This window comes from Puma concolor, chromosome C1 (assembly GCF_028749965.1).
Source record: "Puma concolor isolate L17-30 chromosome C1, mPumCon1.1.hap2, whole genome shotgun sequence".
Taxonomy (NCBI): domain Eukaryota; kingdom Metazoa; phylum Chordata; class Mammalia; order Carnivora; family Felidae; genus Puma; species Puma concolor.
The window spans coordinates 80918811-80942333 of NC_141674.1; the positions used below are offsets into that span (position 1 = coordinate 80918811).

The window sequence follows — 23523 nt, forward strand, 5'->3', positions numbered from 1 at the left end:
GGGAAAATTTTGGTGAACGAGCTTTTCACATAGGTAAAATTGTTTCAGCTTTTTATCATGTGTAGAGTCCAAAAGGAAATTACTGTGTCAAAAGTAATGAGCAGTGTATGTCTTAGGATAGATGCTGTCACATTACAACTGATCTTGTTTTCTACTTCCTGTCCTACGTTGGAGTTGCTATCATACATTGATACAACTCTTTTTTTTTTTTTTTCAACGTTTATTTATTTTTGGGACAGAGAGAGACAGAGCATGAACGGGCGAGGGGCAGAGAGAGAGGGAGACACAGAATCGGAAACAGGCTCCAGGCTCTGAGCCATCAGCCCAGAGCCCGACGCGGGGCTCGAACTCACGGACCGCGAGATCGTGACCTGGCTGAAGTCGGACGCTTAACCGACTGCGCCACCCAGGCGCCCCTGATACAACTCTTTAAAGAGGCACTGGAGATATGGATTGTTCATTTATACATGGCCTTGTTCCCCAAAGAAATCTGAAGCTGCTTACAAAAGCAAGTACAGCTAAACAAACATTTTTAAAGTGGGAAAGTTAGGCTGAAGACGAAAAATAAGTAACAGCTAGCATTTATTGAATACTTATTGTGCACCAAGCATTAAGACTAGCACATCTAATCTCATTTAACTCCCACAGAAAAGAGGTAGGCATTGTCATGCCCATTTTACAGATAACAAAACCGAGACCTGAAAAGTTAATAACTTGTCCAATTCCACAAAACCAGTATGGGACAGAGCAGATATTCAAGCCCTTAATTTTTATGCTGTACTTCATTCAGGGCTACACTGAGTTACCTTTATTAGAGGTGAGCCAAAATAAGAAAACAAAACTGTGGATAAGGGAGACTACTGTATATGAAAACTTAAAAACAAACAAACAAAAAAAGCTCATTGATGTGGAGAACAGACTAGTGGTTGCCAGAGGTGGGGGTGAAATGGGTGGAGAGAATCAAAAGGTACAAACTTCCAGCTATAAAAGAAGTAAGTCCTGGGGATATAACGTACAGCATGATGACTATAGTTAATAATACCATATTGCATATTTGAAAGTTGCTTAAGAGAATAGATCTTAGAAGTTCTCATCACAAGAAAATAATTCTGTAACTCTGAGTAGTATTGGACATTAACTAGACTTAGTGTGGTGATCATTTTGCAATATGTACAAACACTGAATCATTAGGTTGTACACCTGAATATAATGTTATATGTCAATTTAAAAAAAAAAAAGGTGTCTTGCCAAATAAGATAGAAAAGGACATCAGAGACGAAGTGACTCGAGGAGCAAGAGGCACACACAGTAACAAGTGGATTCTGGCCCAGGAAGCAGAGCCAGGAGGGGGACAGAAGTATCAGACACAAGGAAGGCTGGGCAAATGGGCCTGCCCACCGCCATTGCACACAAGCTGTTCACGATAATTCTCAAAATGGTCACACAGTACAACACTTTCTGTTCCTAATAGTGATCTGTTGTCATTGAGAAAGATAAGGCACACATACCCCCCCATTTGAAGCCACCACACTATTCTGTGTCGTTATAATACCATTTGTCTCTGAAATAGTACACTATAAAAGTAGATAGATCTGCCAGCCCGTACGGGAAACAGCGATCTGTGTTTTCCCATGCTCTGAGTGCAGTTGTAAGCTCTGTGATAATGACAGCTGAGTCTTCTGGCCATGAGTATTAACTCACATCTGTAAATGCTCTCTGCCATGGAGCCCTCTACTGTTCCATCCTGAGCTGATGTTCAGCACTGCGTGTGACTTATTCCACTGTGGTCTTGTCCCCTGTCATTTAACTTGTGTCCTAGAAAACAACTTTGACCTGGTACAGACCTTGGTACAGTAGACCAAGTGTGCAGAAGTGATAGTGTGCTCGACCTGCCACCAAATAGACACATTTGTGTATGTGTGTGCACGCGCCTGTGTGTATAGACACAGATTATAGATTCAAGTTGTTCTGGCACTTTAAGTTGCCCTCAAGGCAACTATTTGCGGAGGAATAAAGTTAAGTTCAGCAGGCAACTTGATATTTTGAGGGGCAGCGTAAATATCACTGGAGCCTTGACAGTCCAACGAACAATTATTTGACTGGCAGCTAAAAGAACACATGTCTGGACACAAGTCACGACAGAGAGGATTGGATGGTTCTGAGAGGCCTTCTTCCCAGAAACCTTGCTGTGTGGGGCGAGCTGGTCCAGCTGGCTCTCCCCTTGCCCAATTCCACGTGCTCTAGTCCTTGTGTTCTGCAGGCTGAGAAACAGTTTGAGCCTGGGATCTAGGAAGCCATCAACAAGTATTTGTTGAATAAATGATTTTCATCAAAATTCTCAAAATAGTGGAGACATCTAAAAAGTTAGATGTCAGTTATCTAGAACTCTCACCAACTTAGAATTCTCATTTTCTGACTGTATCATTGGCGTTGTTGTCATATCAGACCCATTCATCTTTTTTACTTTTTTAATTGAGATATAATTGACATATAGCATTGTGTAAGTTTAAGGTGTACCGTGTGTTGATATGATATATTTGTATATTGCAACATCATCACCGTAGGGTTGGCTAACACCTCCATTACATCACGGAATTACCATTCCTTTTTTTTTTTTTTTTAATGTTTATCCATTTCTTTTGAGAGAAAAAGAGAGAGCATGAGCAGGCAAGAGGGGCAGAGAGAGAGAAGGAGAGAGAATCTTAAGCAGGCTCCATGCTCAGCATGGAGCCCAATGTGGGGCTCGATCCCATGACTGTGACATCATGACGTGAGCCAAAATCAAGAGTTGGATGCTTAACCGACTGAGCCACCCAGGGACCCTCATTTCTTTTTTGTGCTGAGAACATTTAAGATGGTGTCTCTTCGCAACTTTGAAATATAAATACAGCATTGTCGATGATAATCTCTATGCTGTGCATGAGATCTCCAGAACTTACTCATTTTGCAAGTTCAAGACCCATTCACAGAGGTAGTAGAAACCACTGCACCCGCAGCTGACCCATGACAGATGAACAGCACGTGGGGAAGCAGAAAGGGCAGCAGGAACCAGACCAGTCCTGTAGCTTTGTTTTTCCACTGCCCAATAAGCAAATTAAAAATCATAATATCATTCAATCCAGTACTACAGAAATTCGGCTAAGTGAATATGATCCCAACGCTAGTCTGTCGGAGTTGCCAAACAATACATACAAACAATGTAGAGAACTTGTTTTGAAGACACATTTTGTGCCCCACCTCCAGAGATTTTGACTTAGCAAGTCTGGGTGGGTCTGGGAAATCTACCTGTTGAACAAACACCTCAGGAGATTTTGCTCCAGGAACCAAACTGTTGGACCGTAAAGCAGTGCCATATGGTCTGCGCACCAAACGAGGGCCCAGGATCCACAGCCCCAAGTCAATTAGCTAACTGGGTGAATAGCACAGGTGCACTCTCCCTATTGTAAATTAACAGGTCTGTTTCACATTCTGTTGCTAACCTAAGCTTTTAAAAATTATATTACACTAGCTGGAGTTCATTGAAACTGTTGTAAGCCAAGTTCTAGGGTAGGCATACAATAATAATCTTCCAAATTAGCCATTTTTTCTCACCATTGTTTTATTTTTATTTTTTAGTTTATGTATTATTTTGAGACAGAGAGAGAGACAGAGAAAGAGAGAGAACAAGTAGGGGAGGAACAGAGAGGGGGGCGGAGAGAATCCCAAGCAGGCTCTGCACTGACATATATCAGTACAGGGCTCAAACTCACAAACTGTGAGATCGTGACCTGAGCTGAAGTCGGACTTTTAACCAACTGAGTCACCCAGGTGCCCCTGTTCTCACCATTTTAAAGATGAGGAAACTGAGGCTTAGAGAGGGTAACAAGTTTACCCAAGATCGCACAGCTGGTGAGTGTAAGAATCTGGTTTCAAACTCCAGAGTCTGTCCAACCCCAAATGTGCAGTGATTCCCAGACAACTAAAGAGGGCATCACTTTTCCTTCTTCGGTAAGACCTTGCATTCAGTGATTTTGAATATTATCCATGGGTAATTGATGCATTCCTGGCAGTACTAAGGTTCATAACATATTGAAATGTCCCCCATTCTAAGACAGTGTTAAGATTTGATAAGAAGCCACATCAATTTAATAACAGCTTTCAATGGGCATAAAATTCTACAGTATATTATATACTGAGTGTAAGAAGCCTCACAATTTTGGAAACGTAAAAATGCAAACATAAATAATAAAGGAAGAGATCTTAGAACCAATGAGGGGGGGGAAACACTACAATTTATGAATTATGGCTGGTTTGACTACCCAGTCACTGGCTTACAGTGCCACCTGCTGTAAGAAAGTGGCAACTACATTAGCCCTCCATGCCAGGACTTTGCCAGAACGCTGGTCTGCGGTTTACAACTGCCAGGGGTCTAACAGAGCAAGTGCCAATATCAGATATGATATGGGGATACAGAATGAAGGCAAAAATAAAATATAAGAAGAGGAAAAGTAAGGATTATGGGAGAGAAATATAAAATCAAAGTAGAGAGGTGCTATCACATCGTTGATCATTGTGTACCTAATATCTACCTCTTTGTCACATGCAGGACATTTTGCATATTTTATCTCTAACCTATGTTATTGATCTGTCTTATAGAAGCTTGCCTTTTTTTATTTTTTCAGTCTTTTCAAAGAATAAGGTTTTGTTTTGTTTTCATTGATCATCTCTACTGTAGTGTCACTTCTGTTTCACATATATTCATTCATCTCTGCCATTTGCTTCCTTTACCTTACTCTGGGTTTTTGGTCTCCCTACCTGTGCCATGTAGTTTTAAATCATAGAATTTCCGAGCTGGAAATAGACATAGAAGAATCTGGCTCTCCTCCCCCATTTTACGAAGAGGCCCAAAGAGATAGAAGGTTTGCCTAACTTCCTACAGCTGGTAACGAGGTTCCCACACTCTTGATTTATTGCCCTTTCTTCATATCTCCCCCTCCCATATTTTCTCTCTCCTTTCCTTTTCCTCTTTCCCCTCCCAGAACAGAAAAAGACAAGATTGCTGGATTGATAAAATTCAGGAGAATTAGGCACACTTGTCCCTTAAAAGGTTTTGGCATGTAAGAATTTTTAAATTTTTTTAATGTTTTTTTTTTTTTTTTTTTTTTTTTTTTTTTTGAGAGAGACACACACAGTAAGAGTGGAGGAGGGGCAGAAAGAGAGGGAGACACAGAATCTGAAACAGGCTCCAGGCTCTGAGCTGTCAGCACAGAGCCCGACATGGGGCTCCAACCCACGAACCGCGAGATCATGACCTGAGCTGAAGTCAGATGTTTAGCTGACTGAGCCCCCCAGGTGCCCCCACATGTAAGAATTTTTAAAACACAGTACTTTGGTGTTAGTGGTTAGGTTTTTTTCCTGTTTTTACAACACTATACAGTTAATCCAAATGGACAGATCACCTATTGAATGAGAAGAGAGAAAAAGTCACAGGTAAATCAAATATAACACAATATTAGAAAATAAAATTCAAAGTGCCTTCTAGATGTTTATACCTGTATCTATTAAAATTCTGATATTTATATCAGATATTTGGCAAGAAGCAAAATAGATGATATCTTTATGTATCAATTATTGGTGTCAAAATGCAAGTGGAGTCCTATGCAGGTTAAACAGATGAGCACTTGCAGCCATGAAGTATTAAACGGTGTAGTAAAAAGCACTGGTGCTGAGAAAGTTAAAAGACACTGAAATTTGACTTCTGGGCTTCTGTCCAGCCCTTGAATGCCACCCCCCGATCTTCAGAAACCCTGGTGACCTTGACGTCTAGGTATCCCCTGCCCTCTATCAACACTTTTAATAAGAAAGGAATCTGGCATTAGTCGTTCATAGCTTAGTATGGAGTTATTACTCAAATGCCCTCTCCCAAGGCCATTTGTATTTTGTTTTCCTTCAGAGTGGATTAAAAGCCTTTTGTGTCTAAGAAGTTTGAGGTAGTGCTGACCAGGTCAGCTAGGCATGAGGAGGAGGTGTCTTGGAAATCATTTCTTCCACCCACACTATCGAAGACCCTGCATATTTCAACCTGTTAAATTGACCATGTCCTCCAAAAATATACAGTCCCTAAGAGCACTTCTCAAAGCAGTGTTAATAGTTGTTAACACACACACACACACACACACACACACACACACACCCCACGACGTAGGTCAGTCTATAATATACTGATGAACTGTGTGATGCTGTGAAAGGGGTATATTTCTAAAATATATCTCACCGCATGGGGCGCCTGGGTGGCTCAGTCAGTTGAGCATCCAACTTTGGCTCAGGTCATGATCTCCTGATTCATGAGTTTGAGCCCCACGTTGGGCTCTGTGCTGACAGCTCAAAGCCTGGAGCCTGCTTCGGATTCTGTGTCTACCTCTCTCTCTGCCCCTCCCCTACTGTCTCCCCTCTGTCTCCCTCTGTCTCTCAAAAATAAATAAATGTAAAAAAAAATTTTAAATGTATCTCACCACAGGACATTTTCTTCAAGTAGCATCTGCAGGTCTGTAATGGGTAAAATAATGCCACCCCCTCCCCCAAAAAAAGATTACAGCTACCGGAACCTCAGAATGTGACTTTATTTGGAATAAAGATAGGTAAGGTAAGGATCTTAAGAGGAAGTCATCCCAGATTGTCTAGAGGAGGCTCTAAATCCAAGGTAAGGGTGTCCTTATAAAAGACAAAAGAGAAGATACATGGTGGCCCAGGGAATACGGCCATGTGGAGACAGTGGCGGAGACTGGGGCAATGCCAAGGGGCACTCTGGGCCAGTTGAGAGGAAAGAGTCTCCCTCTCTAGAGTCTTTAGAAGGAGGGTGGCCCTGCAAACGTTGATTTCAGACTTGCAGCCTCCAGAACTGTGGGAAAACACATTTCTGTTGTTTTAGGCGACCAGAGTTGTGATAATCTGTCACAGCAGCCTTAGGATGCTAACACAAGGCCGAATGTCCCTAGGAACACACAGGGGACCGGGTCCTACTTCCTTCTGTTCAGTTGCCAGTCCTAGCAAAGAATTATTCTAAAGGCTTTCTGATGGCTTTGCTGTTAGAACTCTGGTCGTTCATATAGAGACCTAGGAAGAAGAAGACGGTTTCTGCAGATGGGTGTGGACACAAAGTGTCCTAGAGATGGCTACAAACATTTGGTGAAGGAAAGTAGCAAGTGGCTTCAGTTCATTTATGGCAGTGTTCACCCTGCACAAGTGTGGAAACCAAGGAGGTAAGAGAGCTGATTAATATACAAATAACATGGAAAGCTGACTAAATGGAAATTGTGGGACAAAGGAAAACAGACTAGACCAAGCAGTCAACCTCTAGTAGTGCAAGTGTTTTTATCTCAGCATTTGAAGACTCAGAAATTTGATTGTTCTGCTTTTCTATATTACAGTCAATAAGTCTGTGTTTAAAATGTCCGGTTAAGTCTATGAAGGACCAGCCTCAAATTTAAAACCAAACGTGAAAAGCGCAACGTTGAGTGAGAAAAGTTTCTTACAGCTGTGTACCATTTACCACTAGTTTTTATAACATCCCCTTAAAAAGCAAACTAAATTATGTTAGGTAAGGTTTAAGATACTGTGAGATGAGTATGTTTAGCCAAGAGATTGAAAAACAAAATTCAGAACAGCGGTTATGTCTGAGATTGAAGGTTTGACAGGGGTTGTGTTTGAGGAGGGACATTATGGAAATGTTCTATTCCTTTTTAAAAAAAAAATTAATGTTTATTTATTTTTGAGAGATAGAGAGAGACCGAGTGCGAGCAGGGAAAGGTCAGAGAGAGAGGGAAATACAGGATCCAAAGCAGGAACCAGGCTCCAAGCTGCCAGCACACAGACCGACATAGGGCTCGATCTCACAAACTGTGAGATCATGACCTGAGCTGAAACCAAGAATCAGATGTTTGACTGAGCCACCCAGGCACCCTCCATTTCTTTTTTTTAAATGTTTCTTTGTTTGTTTATTTTGGGAGAGAGGGAGAGAGCATTAGTGAGCAGGGAAGGGACAGAGAGAGAGAGGGAGAGAGGGAATCCCAAGCAGGCTCTGTGCTGCCAGCACAGACCCCAACGTAGGGCTTGAAGGCACGAGCTGTGATACCATGACCTGAGCCAAAATCAAGACTCGGACACTTAACCAAATGAGCCATCCAGGCACCTGGGAAATGTTGTAGTTCATAAAATGGGTGGTGGGTTTGACTGTTCATGTTACTATGTCTTATAACTTAGATATGTTACATATGTGACACATGTGTGTTACATATAATTTTACCATGCAATATATGATGTATACAAAAGAATATATGAACACAAATAATGCAACTTAACATATTTAAACCAATGTAAAAAAACAACAATTTTTTAACCCACCTGAAAGTCCCTTGGGGCTGGAAGAAGAGTTCCAAGGATCACATTTAGGAAGAGAGCCTGATGGCTGTCCTGTCCCCATGTCTCACTTCCCCATGAGAGTTTTCATACTTGGTTCTCACCACGTGGGTTCTCCCATACCATGCCCAGCCCCCAAACTGTCTCTCCTGCTCCCAGCTCCTCTGAGGTACAAGGAGGACACAAGCCCCTCTCCTTCCAGTCCTCTGAGCACAACCAGGCCAATAGCAATCTCCAAAAGCTGTTCTACAATGTGAGGGTGAATGGGAAAGGTATAAGCGCAGAAACACAAGCAGAAACTTGATGTGGCATGCTGGCCCTAAATGGCTGGGGACTCTTTGCCCTCAGACTCATCATACCCTCTCCCTTTCCCTTCTTCCCTCGCTCACGTTCATCCTCCAGCAGTTCTATGTTGCTTGGGGTTTTCCAGGCACTTCCGTGCATCCAGGCTTTGTTCATGCTGTTTCTTCGGCCTAGAATGCCCTCTTCACCTTTCTGTGCGTCATCATGTCTTATTCACCCTTCACCACTCAGCTCAGACATGCTTTCCCACGAAGGCTTCCGGGACCATCACACTGGGCAGAGAACCCCCCACCACATTGCTTATCACAGCCCTCATGTGAGCATGAGCTCCATGAAAGGGCAAATATTCCTATGTGGTGCCTGTGCCCCTTGAGTTGGCCCAAGTCCTAGCACAAAGCAAAATGCTCAGTCATTGTAGGATCAAGATAAGCTAAAAATAATCAGAGTTCCAAAGACCAGATTTCTGATCCAAAGATCTTAAGGAGAAAAGAAGACTTTTCTGAGCCTCCAACTTCCTCACCCTGAAATTACCTCAATCCAGCTCCAAAGGGCTGGGACTCCTTTGCACACACACCTTGCTCGACTCCCTTATCCACCATACCCCTGTTCATAGCGAAATCGTTCCTCGCAACCCTCTATTCTGTCCAAGTGCGTCTTGGGTCATTCCTGAACCAACTATAAACACCAAAGTTCAAACCCAAGACCCCTTGGATCCTTCATCTCCTTTCCGGCTTCCAATCCGAGGGATGACTCTTCCTGGCTGACAGGAAAGGCAAGATGATAAAAGATCTGAACCCTCAGGCCTGAGTTCATAATCCAGCCTCCTCTGGAGTTTTATCACATCCAGTATCACACTATTTTCACCATCGTGTGTCAGGCTATAGTTCAAAGCATGCTGGGAACTCAGCCACAGAGCTAGTGAGGCAGGGGAGGAAGCCTGAGGAAAGTGAGGTGAGGGGTGGGAAATCTGGCCTTCCCCCGGTGCTGGCCCCAAAGCACAGATACTCAGTAAGAATAAGCAATAAGATACCCAGGCTGAAGCTGAGCTCACGCTGTAGCCTGCACCTAAGAGACCTGACCCAAAGGGATGACGGTCACACACTTGAAAGCAAAGTGGGCAACTGGAGTGGCTCTAATTGCATCTCCATCTGGCCAGTTTGCAAGCTGCTAGAAGTTAAGGAAGTGCCAGAAACTTGGGAAGAGGTGCAGATGAGAACATCTGGAAGGCCAAGTGTGAGAATCTGACAAACAGGGATAGGTGGGCAGGAGAGGTGGTATGAGGAAGGGGATGGGGAGGTTCCCGCAGAAGGGGTGAAAATGTTCTGGCCAAAGCGCTACAGGAGCACCAGGGACCCAGGTGGGGTTGGAGAGGAGACCGTGAGAACGTGGCACCTTGGCGAAGCCAACAGCTCTGAAGACACAACCACCCTAAGGCCAAGCAGGGGCTGTTGCCTCTTGAGGAATGCATGGGGTCAGGTGGAGCGGGGAGCGGCGGGGGGAGTAAAGAAGGGGGAAAGGCAAGTGTGCTCAATAACAGGTGCCTGCAGACGATAAGTGTCAGAAGCTTCCTAAGTGGAGGCTCTGGAGGTGGCAGGCACCGTGGTTTACTCCGTATGTGTGCGCAAGGGTGTGTGTAGAGGTTCAAACACACAAGAATAGAGAAAACAATTTTTTTTTTAATTTTTTTTAACGTTTATTTATTTTTTTTGGGACAGTGAGAGACAGAGCTTGAACGGGGGAGGGGCAGAGAGAGAGGGAGACACAGAATCGGAAACAGGCTCCAGGCTCCGAGCCATCAGCCCAGAGCCTGACGCGGGGCTCGAACTCACGGACCGCGAGATCGTGACCTGGCTGAAGTCGGCCGCTTAACCGACTGCGCCACCCAGGCGCCCCGAGAAAACAATTTAATGAGCCTCATGTATACTTCCCCAACTTCAGCAATGATCAGCTGGTGGTCAATCTCGTTTCCCTCCACACCTCCACCCGTTGCCCTTTGCCTTGGATTTTTTTTTTAAAAACTTTACTTTTAAATGTTTATTTATTTTTGAGAGGTGGGGGAGGGACAGAAAGAGGGGCACAGAGGGTCTGAAACAGGCTCTGTGCTGAGAGCCCAGTGTGCGGATAGAATTCACAAACAGTGAGATCATGACGTGGGCCGAAGTCGGATGCTTAACTGACTGATCCATCCAGGGGCCCTTGCCCCAGAGTTTTTAAAGCAAATCTCAGACAGCCTACTATTTTGTATAAGTTTTAGGATGTAAATCTAAATGGTAAGCACTTCCCTTAAATTTAACCCCAATGACATCATCAGATCCCCAAATTCCTTAATATAAATTGCTTCAAATTATCCAATATCCAGTGAGGATTCGCATACCCTAGATGGTCCTCTGAAGGTCTTTCCTTTTATTTTTGCCAGTTGGTGTAATCTGGATCTAAACAATGTCCTCTGTTCTCTGTTAAAATACCTCTCAACTCTCTTTTAATTTTTAGGTTTCCCCCCCTTTTTTTTTCTTAAAATCTTTTTGCTGCTGCTACTGTTGTTGTTGATGTTAAAACAAGGTCCTGTGTCTGAGACTCTCCCATTCTCGGTTTTGCTGATGGCATCCTGTGGTGTCATTTGACTTGTCCCTCTGTTCCCTATATTTCTTATAAATTGGTAGTCAGGGGTGCCTGGGTGGCTCAGTCGGTTGAGCGTCCAACTTCAGCTCAGGTCATGATCTCGCCGTCTGTGAGTTCGAGCCCCACGTCGGGCTCTGTGCTGGCAGCTCGGAGCCTGGAGCCTGCTTCGGATTCTGTGCCTCCCTCTCTCTCTGCCCCTCCCCTGCTCATGCTCTGTCTCTGTCAAAAATAAATAAAACATTAAAAAAAAATAAAAAATAAATTGGTAGATTAGTGTAGATTTTTCTGGTTGACTACCACAGGGGGCAATGTGTTCTTTCTTCATTGGGAGAAGACTAATGTCTGGTTGTCCCTTTGTTGTCATGTTTGGCAGACTGTGATATCCTAAATTCTGTCATTCCTTCTGCACTTATATAAGCCAGAATATTTCTATAAAGAGAAATCTCCATCAATTATGTGATTACCCCACAGCACAGTTCATATAGGAGAGGCGGGATACGTGCTTGATTCCTCCCCTTTCCTTAACCAGTTTCAAAATAATGAGTCTGACCCCTAGAAACTTTAAGAGAGAGAGAGCACACGAACAGGAGAGGGGCAGAGAGGGAGAGGGAGAGAGAGAATCCCAAGTAGGCTCCGAACTGTCAGTGCAGAGCCCAACGCGGGACTAGAACCCATGAACTGTGAGATCATGACCTAAGCCAAAATCAAGAGTTGGACACTTAACTGACTGAGCCAGCCAGGCACCCCTGAGCCCTAGAAACTGCTAAAGGCAACCAATGAGGCTTTATTTTTATTTAGTATTATTATAAATGTATTAATACAAACACATTTGATGTGTTTCAAGGATGGGGGTATTTATAGGTTTTTCAGGGTCTGATTAAGATGCGTCCTTCAGTGCAGACAGGCTGATTAGATTGGACAACTTGGTCATGTCATAGTTGACACGGACATGGGAAGGGGAGGGTTTGAAGTGAGTCTTGAAGGGTACAGTTGTGTTATAACTCTGTTGACTGATCTGTGGGTCACAGGAAGAGCTGTTATTCTGACAAGAACTAGTTGGGCAGTTGGTCCATGGCTCCAATAAATGGATTTTTAGGAAATTCCTAAAACAAACGATAAAAATATTTGAAATATTTCTATACGGCTTGAGATGCACCCTTGCAGTCTGAGGTTTCTTTCTTTCTTTCAACCTTGGAATTTAGCTCCATTAGGTCTTCAAATATTTCCTCCTCTCCTTTTTTATAACATTCCTTTTCCTGTCCTAGTTCTATACCTGATACTCCTTAGGAAATTTTAAAATAAGCTGCCTTATTTCCTTTTTTTAATGCTTTCCTGCTTCCGCTGGGGAGTTGCTGAAACCGCTCTTCTAATCACTAATTCCTCTTCAGCCGTATTGATTCTACTAGATTTATCCCACATTATTATTAATAAATAGCATCAACAAACAGTCATTCCAATTATTATATTTTTCATGCTTCATATTTCTCTCATTTAGATTCATGGGGTGTTTTTTTTTTTTCTCCTGATTCATATTCGCTCTTCCCATCCCTCACGTAGTGTTTGCAGAGAACCACTTGAAGGCGCCTGCCTGAGGGCTTGGGTTCAACTCCTAGTTCTACAGCTTACAGCTGTGTCTCACTGAGCATGTCCCATCGCTGCTTTCCCGTGCCTCGGTTTCCCTCACTGCAGATCAGGGATAACAATGATTTCTGCTTTGTTGATGATTTCATAATGCTTGTCGAGCCGCTAGAACAGAATCCGACACAGGTAAGTGCTACTTCCTTGTCGGCTGGGCGTAACGCAGTACTCCACCCCTCGGGAAGGATTTGTTGAGACTCTGCTTCTTGCTCTTCGCAGAGGCGCTAATGAGGACTCGCGCAGGATCCTGGCTGAGCCGGGGCCTGCGCTGGAGCAGCCGCGGATTCCGCGCTTCCGTCGGCGAGATGGGCATCCCGGCAACCACCACCGCGCAGATGGTGGACGCCGAGGGCCTGGGAACACTGCGGCCCTCCCGCTAACAGGTGACTGACCCGGGCGGGCCCGGAGCCGCTCCGGTGACGCCGAGGGCCAAGCTCGAGGCTCGCGGAGGCGGCCGCGGGGCGGCGCTGCGCCCCTTCCGGCCGCTGGGCCTTCTGGCCGCAGGCTCCTCTGCCGCGGGGCGCTTCGTGGGCTACCAGTCTTCGGCCCGGCGCCGCAGCACAGGATGCAGTGTCCCGGCGCCGAGTACCTGGTGAGTAGCCGCCGCGCGCAAAAAGGCCCCGCGGGAAGGCTGGGAGCCCCAGGGGAAGGTTCGGGCAACTCCTAGCACCTGCCCGTCCGGAAGCTTCCGCCTTCCCTATCCACCAGGATAGAGCCCAGCCCGCCCCTCGCCTTGTTCTGGGGACACGTGGCGGGGAGGATCTAGGACCCCACTCGTGTGCTCAGGCGGAGGCGCGGGAGAGGCTGGCTGCAGAGCACAAACTTGGGGCGGCCTACAGGTGCACCTCCAGGTAAGGAGTTAGCGACTGGGGACTTCACTTCTACTCCGCACAGAGCAGGTTGTTTCAGAGTCTCTGTTGAAAGTTTCAGGAGGCCACGTTAAAAAAAAAAAAAAAAAAAAAATGAAAGGAAGGAAGAAAAGTTACTTTGAACAATCTTCAGTACATTTGGATTCAGTTTCCAGGTTATGACCCATATGGTTATTTATCCCCTTTTCCTCAACTTTCCAACCCCCCCCCTTTTTTTTTTTTTTTTTGGTCTGGAAGTTTTCTGCAGAGAGAACCCCCCGGAAAAGAGAGTGGAGACCTCAGATTTATAGGAAGTGCACAGATACGACATGGCTATTCCTCTTCTTTCTCTTTTGGACTGGTTTGGTAAGTATAGATGCCTAGTAGGGAAGAGACCACGGTGTGTTTCCTGAAATAACTGTGCCCACATGTAAATCGTATTCCTAGTGCCTTCCCTGGGGAAGCCTAGGGATCCAGGTGGTACCAGGTTAAAGTTTGTGCTACAATGAGAGACACCTGCCATTACCACACAGTAAGCATCGGTCCTGGGGAAGTCCTATCAGGTGTCTCTTAATCTCCTAGGCCGGCTAATTTGGAGAGGCTGTCTTATTACTGCAGGCCACAGTCTAATGAAAGACCCCATTAGGAAATGAGAGTCACTTCTTAGGATTGTTACTTAATAGGCCAGCGTGTGATCCCTTATTATCTGAGCTCACTACCTGGAAGTTCTTTTACCATCACAGCCCCCCAAACAAAATGTTCATGAACTGTTTGCCGTTCGGGCGAAAATCCTAGAGAGAAATTACTCTCACCTCAGCTGAGCGTCACACACACACTCTCTGTATGTTGTGTTTAGCAAAGGAAATGAGCCTTTGATAGAAACTCTCTAGTTAGGTGATGAATTTTTTCCCCATTCTAGTTTCTAGGTACATAGGATTGCTGGTAGACCTCATCAGGCTGTGCCACATGAGTCCTGGGAGGGTTTCTTGGCAGCTAAATCTGGATGCTTTGATACTTATTTTAGATACTTTATTGTGGGTAACAGCAGAAGGAGCCCTTCTCAGCTTTAAAGATCATGTTCATGAAAACATCCATTCTAGACTGAGGCACGCTGTTTGCTGTGCGGTTAATGATTAATTTACAAAGCAGCATAATAGCTACCCCATAGTAATTACCTTTGTTGCAAAGATTTCAATTTGAATAGACCCTAAAATACCATGTTTGTTCCTCTTTCTTTGGAAAAGCATTTGTTCGCTGGTCGACTTTACCTACCGGTGTCTCACAGACATGGTTACAGGCACAGTGGAAGGTTGGGTCTTCAAGGTGTAACTGAATGTCGTGTGTTGTCCCTTTCATGGAGCCCTCCTACGGGAGGAGCCGGGAGAGAGCATGTGTGTATACACCGCATCCTTCTTAGCTTCCCCACAGACAGCTGCTGTTCCTCTCTGGGCCTGCTGGGGTTCCGGTGCAGGGAGCAGCTGTCCTGCAGGCACCGGGCAGTTTCTGCCTCAGGTTGTCCATGTTCCTCGGTGATCTTCCCTAGCCCCTCCACGGTTCAGACCTAGCACATCACTGCCAAACTCTCAGCCCAACAGCCGCCTGGGGAAAGGATTTGTAGATGGCTCATTGCAGCCTGAAGAATTATGAGCCATCTGAGAGGTGGCACAGAGCTGGGAACTGTTTTCAAATTACATGTCATTTACAGAATAAATTTGAAGGCTTCAATATGCCAGCATTCTCTTTCCTGTATTGCATTTGAATAATGAGAACCCTTCAAGCTGACTGGCTTTTCGTGTCTTCTGCAACTTTTTTTTTTTTTTTAACCACAGATACTTAAAAAAGGGCAAGGAGGCTTTTCCGCCTCTGCTGTTTAGCTTTCTGATCTTGTGACATCTTGAGCAGTAGTGAGGTAACATGCTAAATGGGGTTATTGATGGTACTGCCCACCCCCCCCCCCCCCCCGAGTTAAGACAAAGGAGGTTTAGGGTAAGGGGCTAGAGTTACAGGCAGAGATGGTCTACTGCCAAGAGAAAGAGTAGCCTGCCTGTGTTTATATTTGCATAAGATGCACAGAACAGAATGTCTCAAATTCTGGACTGTCTCTGCCTCTACTTACCTCTCCAGTGTCCTCCCCCACCTGCCCGCTTCCATTCCCCTTTTAAGACTCCATTTTCTGGATCTCCCCTGGCACAGTTGACGGTGACCTCCTTGACAGCCTCACCATACCTCGTAGACACGCCTACTGTATCACCATCTTACGGAATTGTAATTGTGTGTTTGAAATTAGAACAAAGTTCGAAGGTATAAAGTAGAAATATGGCAAGGACTCAGTGTGCACCAAATCCTCCCGCCCTAAAATACAACAAAAACAAAATGTCCGCTCCTCCCACAGGCTTCCCAAGGGAGATATTAACATAAAGAATGCTGGTAAGTGGAAAATACCACTTTGCTATTAGCTCTCTGGTGAGCCGGGCAGCAGCACAGGACCCCTTTCCTCCAAGACCAGACCCAGTCAGGACCTTCCCACGCTCCAAGCCGAGAGGGAGGAGAAGCTGCAGCCCGGGGCTGAGTATTCCCATCCCCACAGCCTCTAAGTACAGGATGAGCCAGCTGTCCCCCAGCAAAGGTGATGCTCTCGTCCTGGAATCAGACCATGAGACTGAGGAGGTGCTGGGTGTGGGAGGGACAGAGAACCCGCCCATCTTCTGGGCTGAGTTCCTTGAAGGCAGGGACTTGGTTTTGTTCATATTTACGTCCCCTGGTCACAGTCTCTGGCACACACTGGGCGTTTCAAGACTATTATTTTGATTTCTAAGTTAGTAACAAATGCAGACTATCTGAAACATATTTGACTTTGGGACAGTCTACCTTTAGGACATAGGGCATCATTACTACATTTTTTTTTAAATTTTTTTAACGTTTATTTTTATTTTTGAGACAGAGAGAGACAGAGCATGAACGGGGGAGGGGCAGAGAGAGAGGGAGACACAGAATCGGAAGCAGGATCCAGGCTCTGAGCCATCGGCCCAGAGCCCGACGCGGGGCTCGAACTCACGAACCGCGAGATCGTGACCTGAGCCGAAGTCGGACGCTTAACTGACTGAGCCACCCAGGCGCCCCATATTTTATCGAATGATGTACTGTATCCTCACTCCCGGAACGATCATGTCAGCACTAGTTTTTCAATGCTATTCAATGCACTCACTGTAAATTGGGAAACTTACAACACTAAGATCACATCATGGGGGGAGGTACACACTCAATCTTAGTGGAGGGGCCCATCACTACATATGATGAATGGGACAGTGGTTTGAGCTGAAGTTTCAAGTATTCCATATTCATGATGATATTGGGGAAAAAAGTGACTATAGTTGCAAGAGGTTGTTGTCCAGAATTCCTGAGATTCTTTATTTTGTATATTTTAAGCACTTATTCCAAAACACCATTTTCTCACTTGTTATGAACAGTATCTTGCTACACATCAACTGTGTTGTCTCTGCCCCTGAGGGTCAGAGTCCCCTAAATATAAGACAAAAAAAAAAAAAAAAGAGAGAGGATGGGTGGGGTGGGGAGAAGGAAGAGAGGAAAAGAGGGAAGGCAGGACCAGTGAAGGAAACTTGGCGGGGTGTGGGGTGGGGAGGACAAGGAAAAGGAAAAGAAGGGAGAGAGTTGGAAGGGGATAGAAGGAAGCTTGGGGAAAGATGTGGCATAGCGGGTGGGGGGTGGGGGGGTGGGGAGCGCTTAGATAAAGCAAGAACCTCCAGGGGGAAGAAAATTTGAGTTGCCCTGGTAAAGTTAGGCCCAGAAGAAAAAATGACAGACTCATGGAGAAGAGGATACAGAGGACACGGAGGTAAGAACACAGGCAAGGATCCGTTCAGCCTTTTAGGATGTTCTCCCTACCTAACTTGTTAAAACAAGGGTGAGAGTGACAGCCTCCTGACTGATTTGAATTGTTGACATTGTTGCTGAAGGAGAGAAGTACAGTGATGCTGGGGAGATTCATTGTCTACCTGTCTCCACTTGATATCAACATCTTGAGGGATGCAGGGGCCCGTGTTTTCAGCCTGTTGGCCAGCCTCTCATGTGCCACTTGAATTTTACCAGCTGTTCATCATGGGCTACTCGATGGTGGCGGGAGCCACGGGAAGACTCCTCTTTGGCTATGACAGCTTTGGCAACGTGTGTGGCAAGAAGAACTCCCCTGTAGAAGGGGCCCCTCTTTCAGGGCAGGACATGACCCTGAAAAGGTAAGTGTTCAAGTAAATCCCCAACCTGCAGGGGCTATCCTATATTTCAAAACTGTATAAATTAGCCATTTTGAGCCTGGAAAATGTTTTCTCATTTAAAACAATCAGCCCATCTCATAAAAAAGGAGGCATGTGTACGGTAGTGAAGACACAGGTTTTGGAATCAGCTGGTCCTCTGTTCAGATTCAGCCGGTGCTAATTTTCAGCCATGTGACCTTGGGCAGAGTACTTAACTTCTCTGAACCCGGTTTTCATCTTTTCAACGGGTTGTTATGCCGGTCTCACAAGGTTATTTTAAGGATCCACTGAGACACTGCATGAGCTAAGACTTAATCTGTTAGTGGCTACTATTGTTATCCATAATGTATCAGAATCACGTTACCAATTGATGTTACCAGTTGTACATCATCCACAGTATTTTATCTGTGTGGTAATTCCTGAATCCCACCTGGGAATTCTGGGAACTTGTGTTCCACTCCCTCCCCAGTCTGTGGTCTCAGCTATGGCACTGTAGTCTCACTACCCCCCAACTCCAACACAGAAACAGAAAAGGAAGAGAAGCAATTGGAATCCCCTGAGAGGCAAGAAAGCCTTGGCCATGGTTTTTCTAAGATGGAGGCTGCCTTGAAGTAATTTTTTTTTTTTTAATTTTTTTTTTCAACGTTTATTTATTTTTGGGACAGAGAGAGACAGAGCATGAACGGGGGAGGGGCAGAGAGAGAGGGAGACACAGAATCAGAAACAGGCTCCAGGCTCCCAGCCATCAGCCCAGAGCCTGATGCGGGGCTCGAACTCACGGTCCGCGAGATCGTGACCTGGCTGAAGCCGGACGCTTAACCGACTGCGCCACCCAGGCGCCCCAAAGAAGTAATTTTTGAGACTTGATGACCAAAAGCCCCTCCTACGAGAGAATGTTGCAGTTTTGAATAGATCCTGAGTACAAGTTTGGAGTCACCAAATACAGTTCTCAGACCACGCCCCTTCTACCACTCAGTGTTGCCCCTGAGGAGAGGGGCTCTACATTGCTGGATGTGGATCACGTGGACACATTTCCTCCTGCACTTGGGGATCACTTTAAAAAAGAAGGAAGAAGGGGGCTGCCCCCCCCCCGAGGGGGGGGATGTATGCGTGCATGCTGAGAAATAGTCTTCCTCTTGGAGATGTAAAGTATGCATTCCCAGGAGCCAACAAGTAGAGGCAACCAGGTGTCCCATCAGCAAACACAGTGTTGTATGTGTATAGAATGGGATGTTAGTCGGTCTTAAAGAGGAAGGAAATTCTAACACGAGGTACAACTTGAGTAAATCTTGAGGATGTTAGGCTAAGTGAAATAAGCCAGTCACAAAAAGAAAAATACTTTGTGATCTCACTATCTCAGGTTCCTAGAGTAGTCAAACGCACAGAGACAGAAAGAATGGTGGTTGCCTGGCACAGGGCTTGCTTAGTGGGTACAGAGCTTGGGTTTTGCAAGGTTATAAGGAGTTCTGCGGGTGAGTGGTGGGGATGTACTTAATGCCACTGCGCTCTACACCTAAAATGGTTAGTATGGTAAAATTTTATGTGTATTTTACCACAATTTCAAAAAAAAATTAAACTGTGTATCCTAAATTTGGGAAATCTGTTCCCCCGTCTCCTATCATACCACCTCCCTCTGTTCCGCCCCCTCCCCGCGCCCCTTCACCAGGTCCCTCCAGGACTGCCTGTCTGGCAGGCTCCCGGGCTCCCCTTCTGGCGTCCCTCTGATCTCAACAGCCTGGGGAGGTGTTGGGCATGGTCTGGGAGCTACCGGTGCCAGCCTGGCTCATGACCCCGCTAATAGCAACAACCAGCTTTGTTCTCGGCCCCATCTACCCACTGGTGGAACAGTTGGAGTGGGAAGGGTCTCGTGACTTTCCTGGCTCTCAAACTGGCAGGTGGGGGAGAGGGGCAGGCTTTTCATTCACAGCCGGGGCCTCCCTCTTTCTGCTCACTCCCCTGAGGTCAGCTATTCTCTGAAGTACAGTTGAACACTCGGGTGCAAATATGTCTTCCGTGGACTTGGCTAGTAGTTCACGCACTGGCCTGATCTAGCATTCCATGTGCAGTTTAATCCTTTCCCTTCCTCGGCGCCTTCCTCAGGCCACCCCTTAGGTTCTCTCCCAGGAAATGCTGAATCTGGAAAAGGGAAGTTTTATTACTATTTGAGCATGATTTCTCCGCTGCACAACTCCATAGATGACCCCCAGTAGGCATAATACATGGTAAATTATTCTGAGGTGCTTGGCTATAAAAGTTTGCCTTAATTATTCCCACATTTGATAACATGGGTTTTAAGGCCCCTAATTAAACCCAGTGAGAGGATATGCTCTAAGATATTCTCATTTCATCTGTTTCCTAGACACGTATTCTTTATGAATTCCTGCAACCCGGAAGTCAAGGACGTGAGGCTCAGTTCCACCATCCTGTGCGTGTCGAGCTGTCCTGAAGAGCAGCTTGATACCCTGGAAGAGGTCCAGCTCTTTGCAGACAAGAATGGTAGGCACCAGGGGACGGAGCTCGCTCTTCCCCCTGAGGGCGGGAACCATAGTGGGGTAACCTGTGCAGACCTAGGTGACAGATTCCCCTGGCACTGCTTTCTCTGCAAAACTGGAGATTGTCATTGCCTGTGGTAGCCTCTTCTTGTGTGCGAGAGGCCATCAGTGCTTTCTCCTGGGCCTTGTACAGCCTCATTCAGCTTTATCTGGAATTTATCTGAAACCCTAGCTGTTCTGTGCTCACTGCCAGGGGATGGCCTTGCATACAGAGTATAGTGTAGACTGACACTTAGGGCCCAAAGGCAGCGTCAGACGGAGGTCAGAGAGCTCTGTGCACAGGGCACATCCAGTCCTAGAGAGGAGCTGCCGGCTTTGTAGCGAGTTGCTGACAAGTATGTTCTTTCATTACAATGTTGGGGCCCAAGGATACTTGGCACTAATTGTTTACGTAACTGAAGCACCTTGCCCTGAGCCTGCTTGTGAGATTTATGTTACAGGGATTAAACAAGAAAAGGAAAGTAAAAGAAATTCGAGGCAACCCGCTGCAAATTCTATCTGCCTGTGAAATGATGTGCCAGATTTTTAAAAAATTATTTGCAAGACTGGGTTAAAAATATCAAGCCTATGCAATAAATCATTCCTCCCCCCTCCAAAAAAAACCCTTCAAATAATTTTTGTGCCAATTGTATAACTTTTAGTTTTAAGTTGAGATTTAGGAGAGAGAGAAAGAGAGGCCTCAGTCTGACCTCGAATTGGATGCTTATTCTTACTGTGTTTAGATCATCTATAGACGTGTTTTCTAAACCTGAGTGATTGATTCCATCTCCTTCTTGGTTTGGTAAAAGGATGGTAGCTTTCTTACTGGCTCCCCTAGAAAGATGAGAGGGAGATAGTACAGTCTGTGTGTCTTCTGCTTCCAGGGTCTTTCCTGTGTGTTTACAGTTTGAATTCCATCAACTACACCCAGAATCCAAATGCAGACTCATTGTGTCCCAGGCTGCCCGTTCCTCCGAGGTAAAAAGCTTCCATATTTTTTCTTTATCCATCAACAGAAGTTATGGAGTACTTGCATCTGTTGCTCTTGTGGGTATTGTTGGAAGCAGGAAGGAGATATTTGGTAGAGCCCTACGGTCTACAGAAGGCCAGGGATAAACAAGGAGGAGCTATCTATCTGCACTATACATGATGGACAGTAGATTAGGAACCAGGCTACAGAAGGAGAAAACTCACCACTGGAAATACACATAGTCAGAAAATGACAACACTGGAGCTAGCAGAATTCGTATGCGAATCACCAGTTGAGTGGTTTGATAAAGTAGTTGGTATGTGTTTTTTCTACTCCAACTACTTATTACAAAGTAGAAAGTAATTTCTCTTTTATTGCAACCAGACATTGGTTAGTTTTTACAACTCTAGATGTCTCCCTAAGAAACAGACCTATATGGGCGAGGCCAAGGGGCCACCAAAAGCACCTGCTCGATGAGGACAGAAAACAGGTCCTTCTCAAGGATTCCACTTGTGAACTCCTTTTAGAGTCAGCCGTTCGTATCAACTAGTGTAGTACCTGGCACATAGGAGGTACCTTACATATATTTGTAGAATAAAGCTGTAATGGCGACACGGTAGTTGTATTGCCACGGTAAATGGCTCACATTTGAGCCATCGAGAAAGGTAATGGGGAAAACACAATTACTAATCATCGCCACCGTCAGGATGCTGAGATGTTCTGAAGGAAGACTTGGTTTGTTTTGCATTACCATGCTTTTAAAAGTTGTAAGTATACTTACAGTGAATGAGACCTCTGTGCAAAATCCCTGAGAAGTAATGATAATTGAAGTAGAACAGGGCATTGGGCCAACCATCCAGTAGAGTGTTTATCAAACTCTTGGCTGGGACCCACAGTAAAGAATGTATTCCATCTATACATACACCTTCACGCATCCTTGTGAGTATAAAACAGAAATGCAAGTCTGTCAAAACAAGATTTCCCCTTACTGCAAATGATTTGTCCTAAAGGTTTCAATTCTGTTTCACTTTTTAAAAACAGCAGTTTATTTCACCATCTTCTAATGGGTTGTGAGTATAGCTTGAAAAATGCTGATCTAACAGGTGCTAAAAAATAAAAAATAAAACTCCAGTCGATTTTAGCTACATAGGAGGAAAGAATATAGTTAACCATTGTCCTGGCATCTAAAATAAATACTTTGTGTTACAAGTAACTGGAAGAGGAGAGAATTATTTGCAGAGGAGAGTCCCATTGCATTTTTCTGTATCTTATTTTTTAAATTCTGAGTTTTGTTAGATATCATAAACATCTCTCAGTGAAACATAACTAAAGCCAAAAAAGTAAACTACAGTGGCTTAGTAGGTTAAAGGAAAATTATTTAACGCTTGAAGGGAGGGGTTTAACTTTGTACATTTTGACCATCATTTTGCCATTTCCCCTCCCCCAGGCCCCAGCCAACACCTTTCTACTGTCTGCTCCTGTGAAATTGACTATTTTAGATTCCACATATAAGTGAGGTCATATGGTATTTGTCTTCTGAGAAGATTGTTCTAGGGAACACAATTTGTAAGTGTGCCTGCAGAGGGAACTGGAAGAGAACGGAATTTTTCAGGCTGTAACTTAACCAGAGGTAGATAAATTCTTCCTATCAATGGGATGGCGGCTGTAATTCTGTGGGAAGCTTGTATCTTGATATTGCTGCTGATAATAGCGAGCATTTATTGAGCTTTTGATACTTGCCAGGTACTTTCTAAGCTCTTGACATATTCATTGACCTGGACCTCCTCAAACCACTGTGCTGTAGGTCTTGTCTTCATCCCGGTTTTATGGTAGAAAAAACTCACGCAGGAGCAGCGTAAAGTGGCATAAGCAGCAGGTGGAGCTGGCCTGCAAACCCAAACAGGGTCCATATCTTTCTGTAATCCAAAACCAACCGTCAAGGCTTCATTGCT

The 23523-nt window shown here is 45.0% G+C and overlaps 1 protein-coding gene across 11 annotated transcripts in view; it reads left to right on the plus strand.

The window, feature by feature from the left end:
• Positions 1–23523, plus strand: part of SLC44A3 (solute carrier family 44 member 3) — a 334651-nt gene that overhangs the window by 212082 nt on the left and 99046 nt on the right. For all 11 annotated transcript variants that reach the window (XR_015254888.1, XR_015254889.1, XM_086717625.1 and 8 more), the window contains 5 exons: positions 13174–13546; positions 14061–14168; positions 17910–18052; positions 20430–20566; positions 21486–21579. Coding sequence is in view for 9 of the 11 variants with exons in the window: in XM_086717625.1 (XP_086573751.1) it covers positions 13520–13546; positions 14061–14168; positions 17910–18052; positions 20430–20566; positions 21486–21579 (509 nt within the window). In the remaining 2 variants the exon portion in view is untranslated. The remainder of the gene's footprint in view (positions 1–13173; positions 13547–14060; positions 14169–17909; positions 18053–20429; positions 20567–21485; positions 21580–23523) is intronic.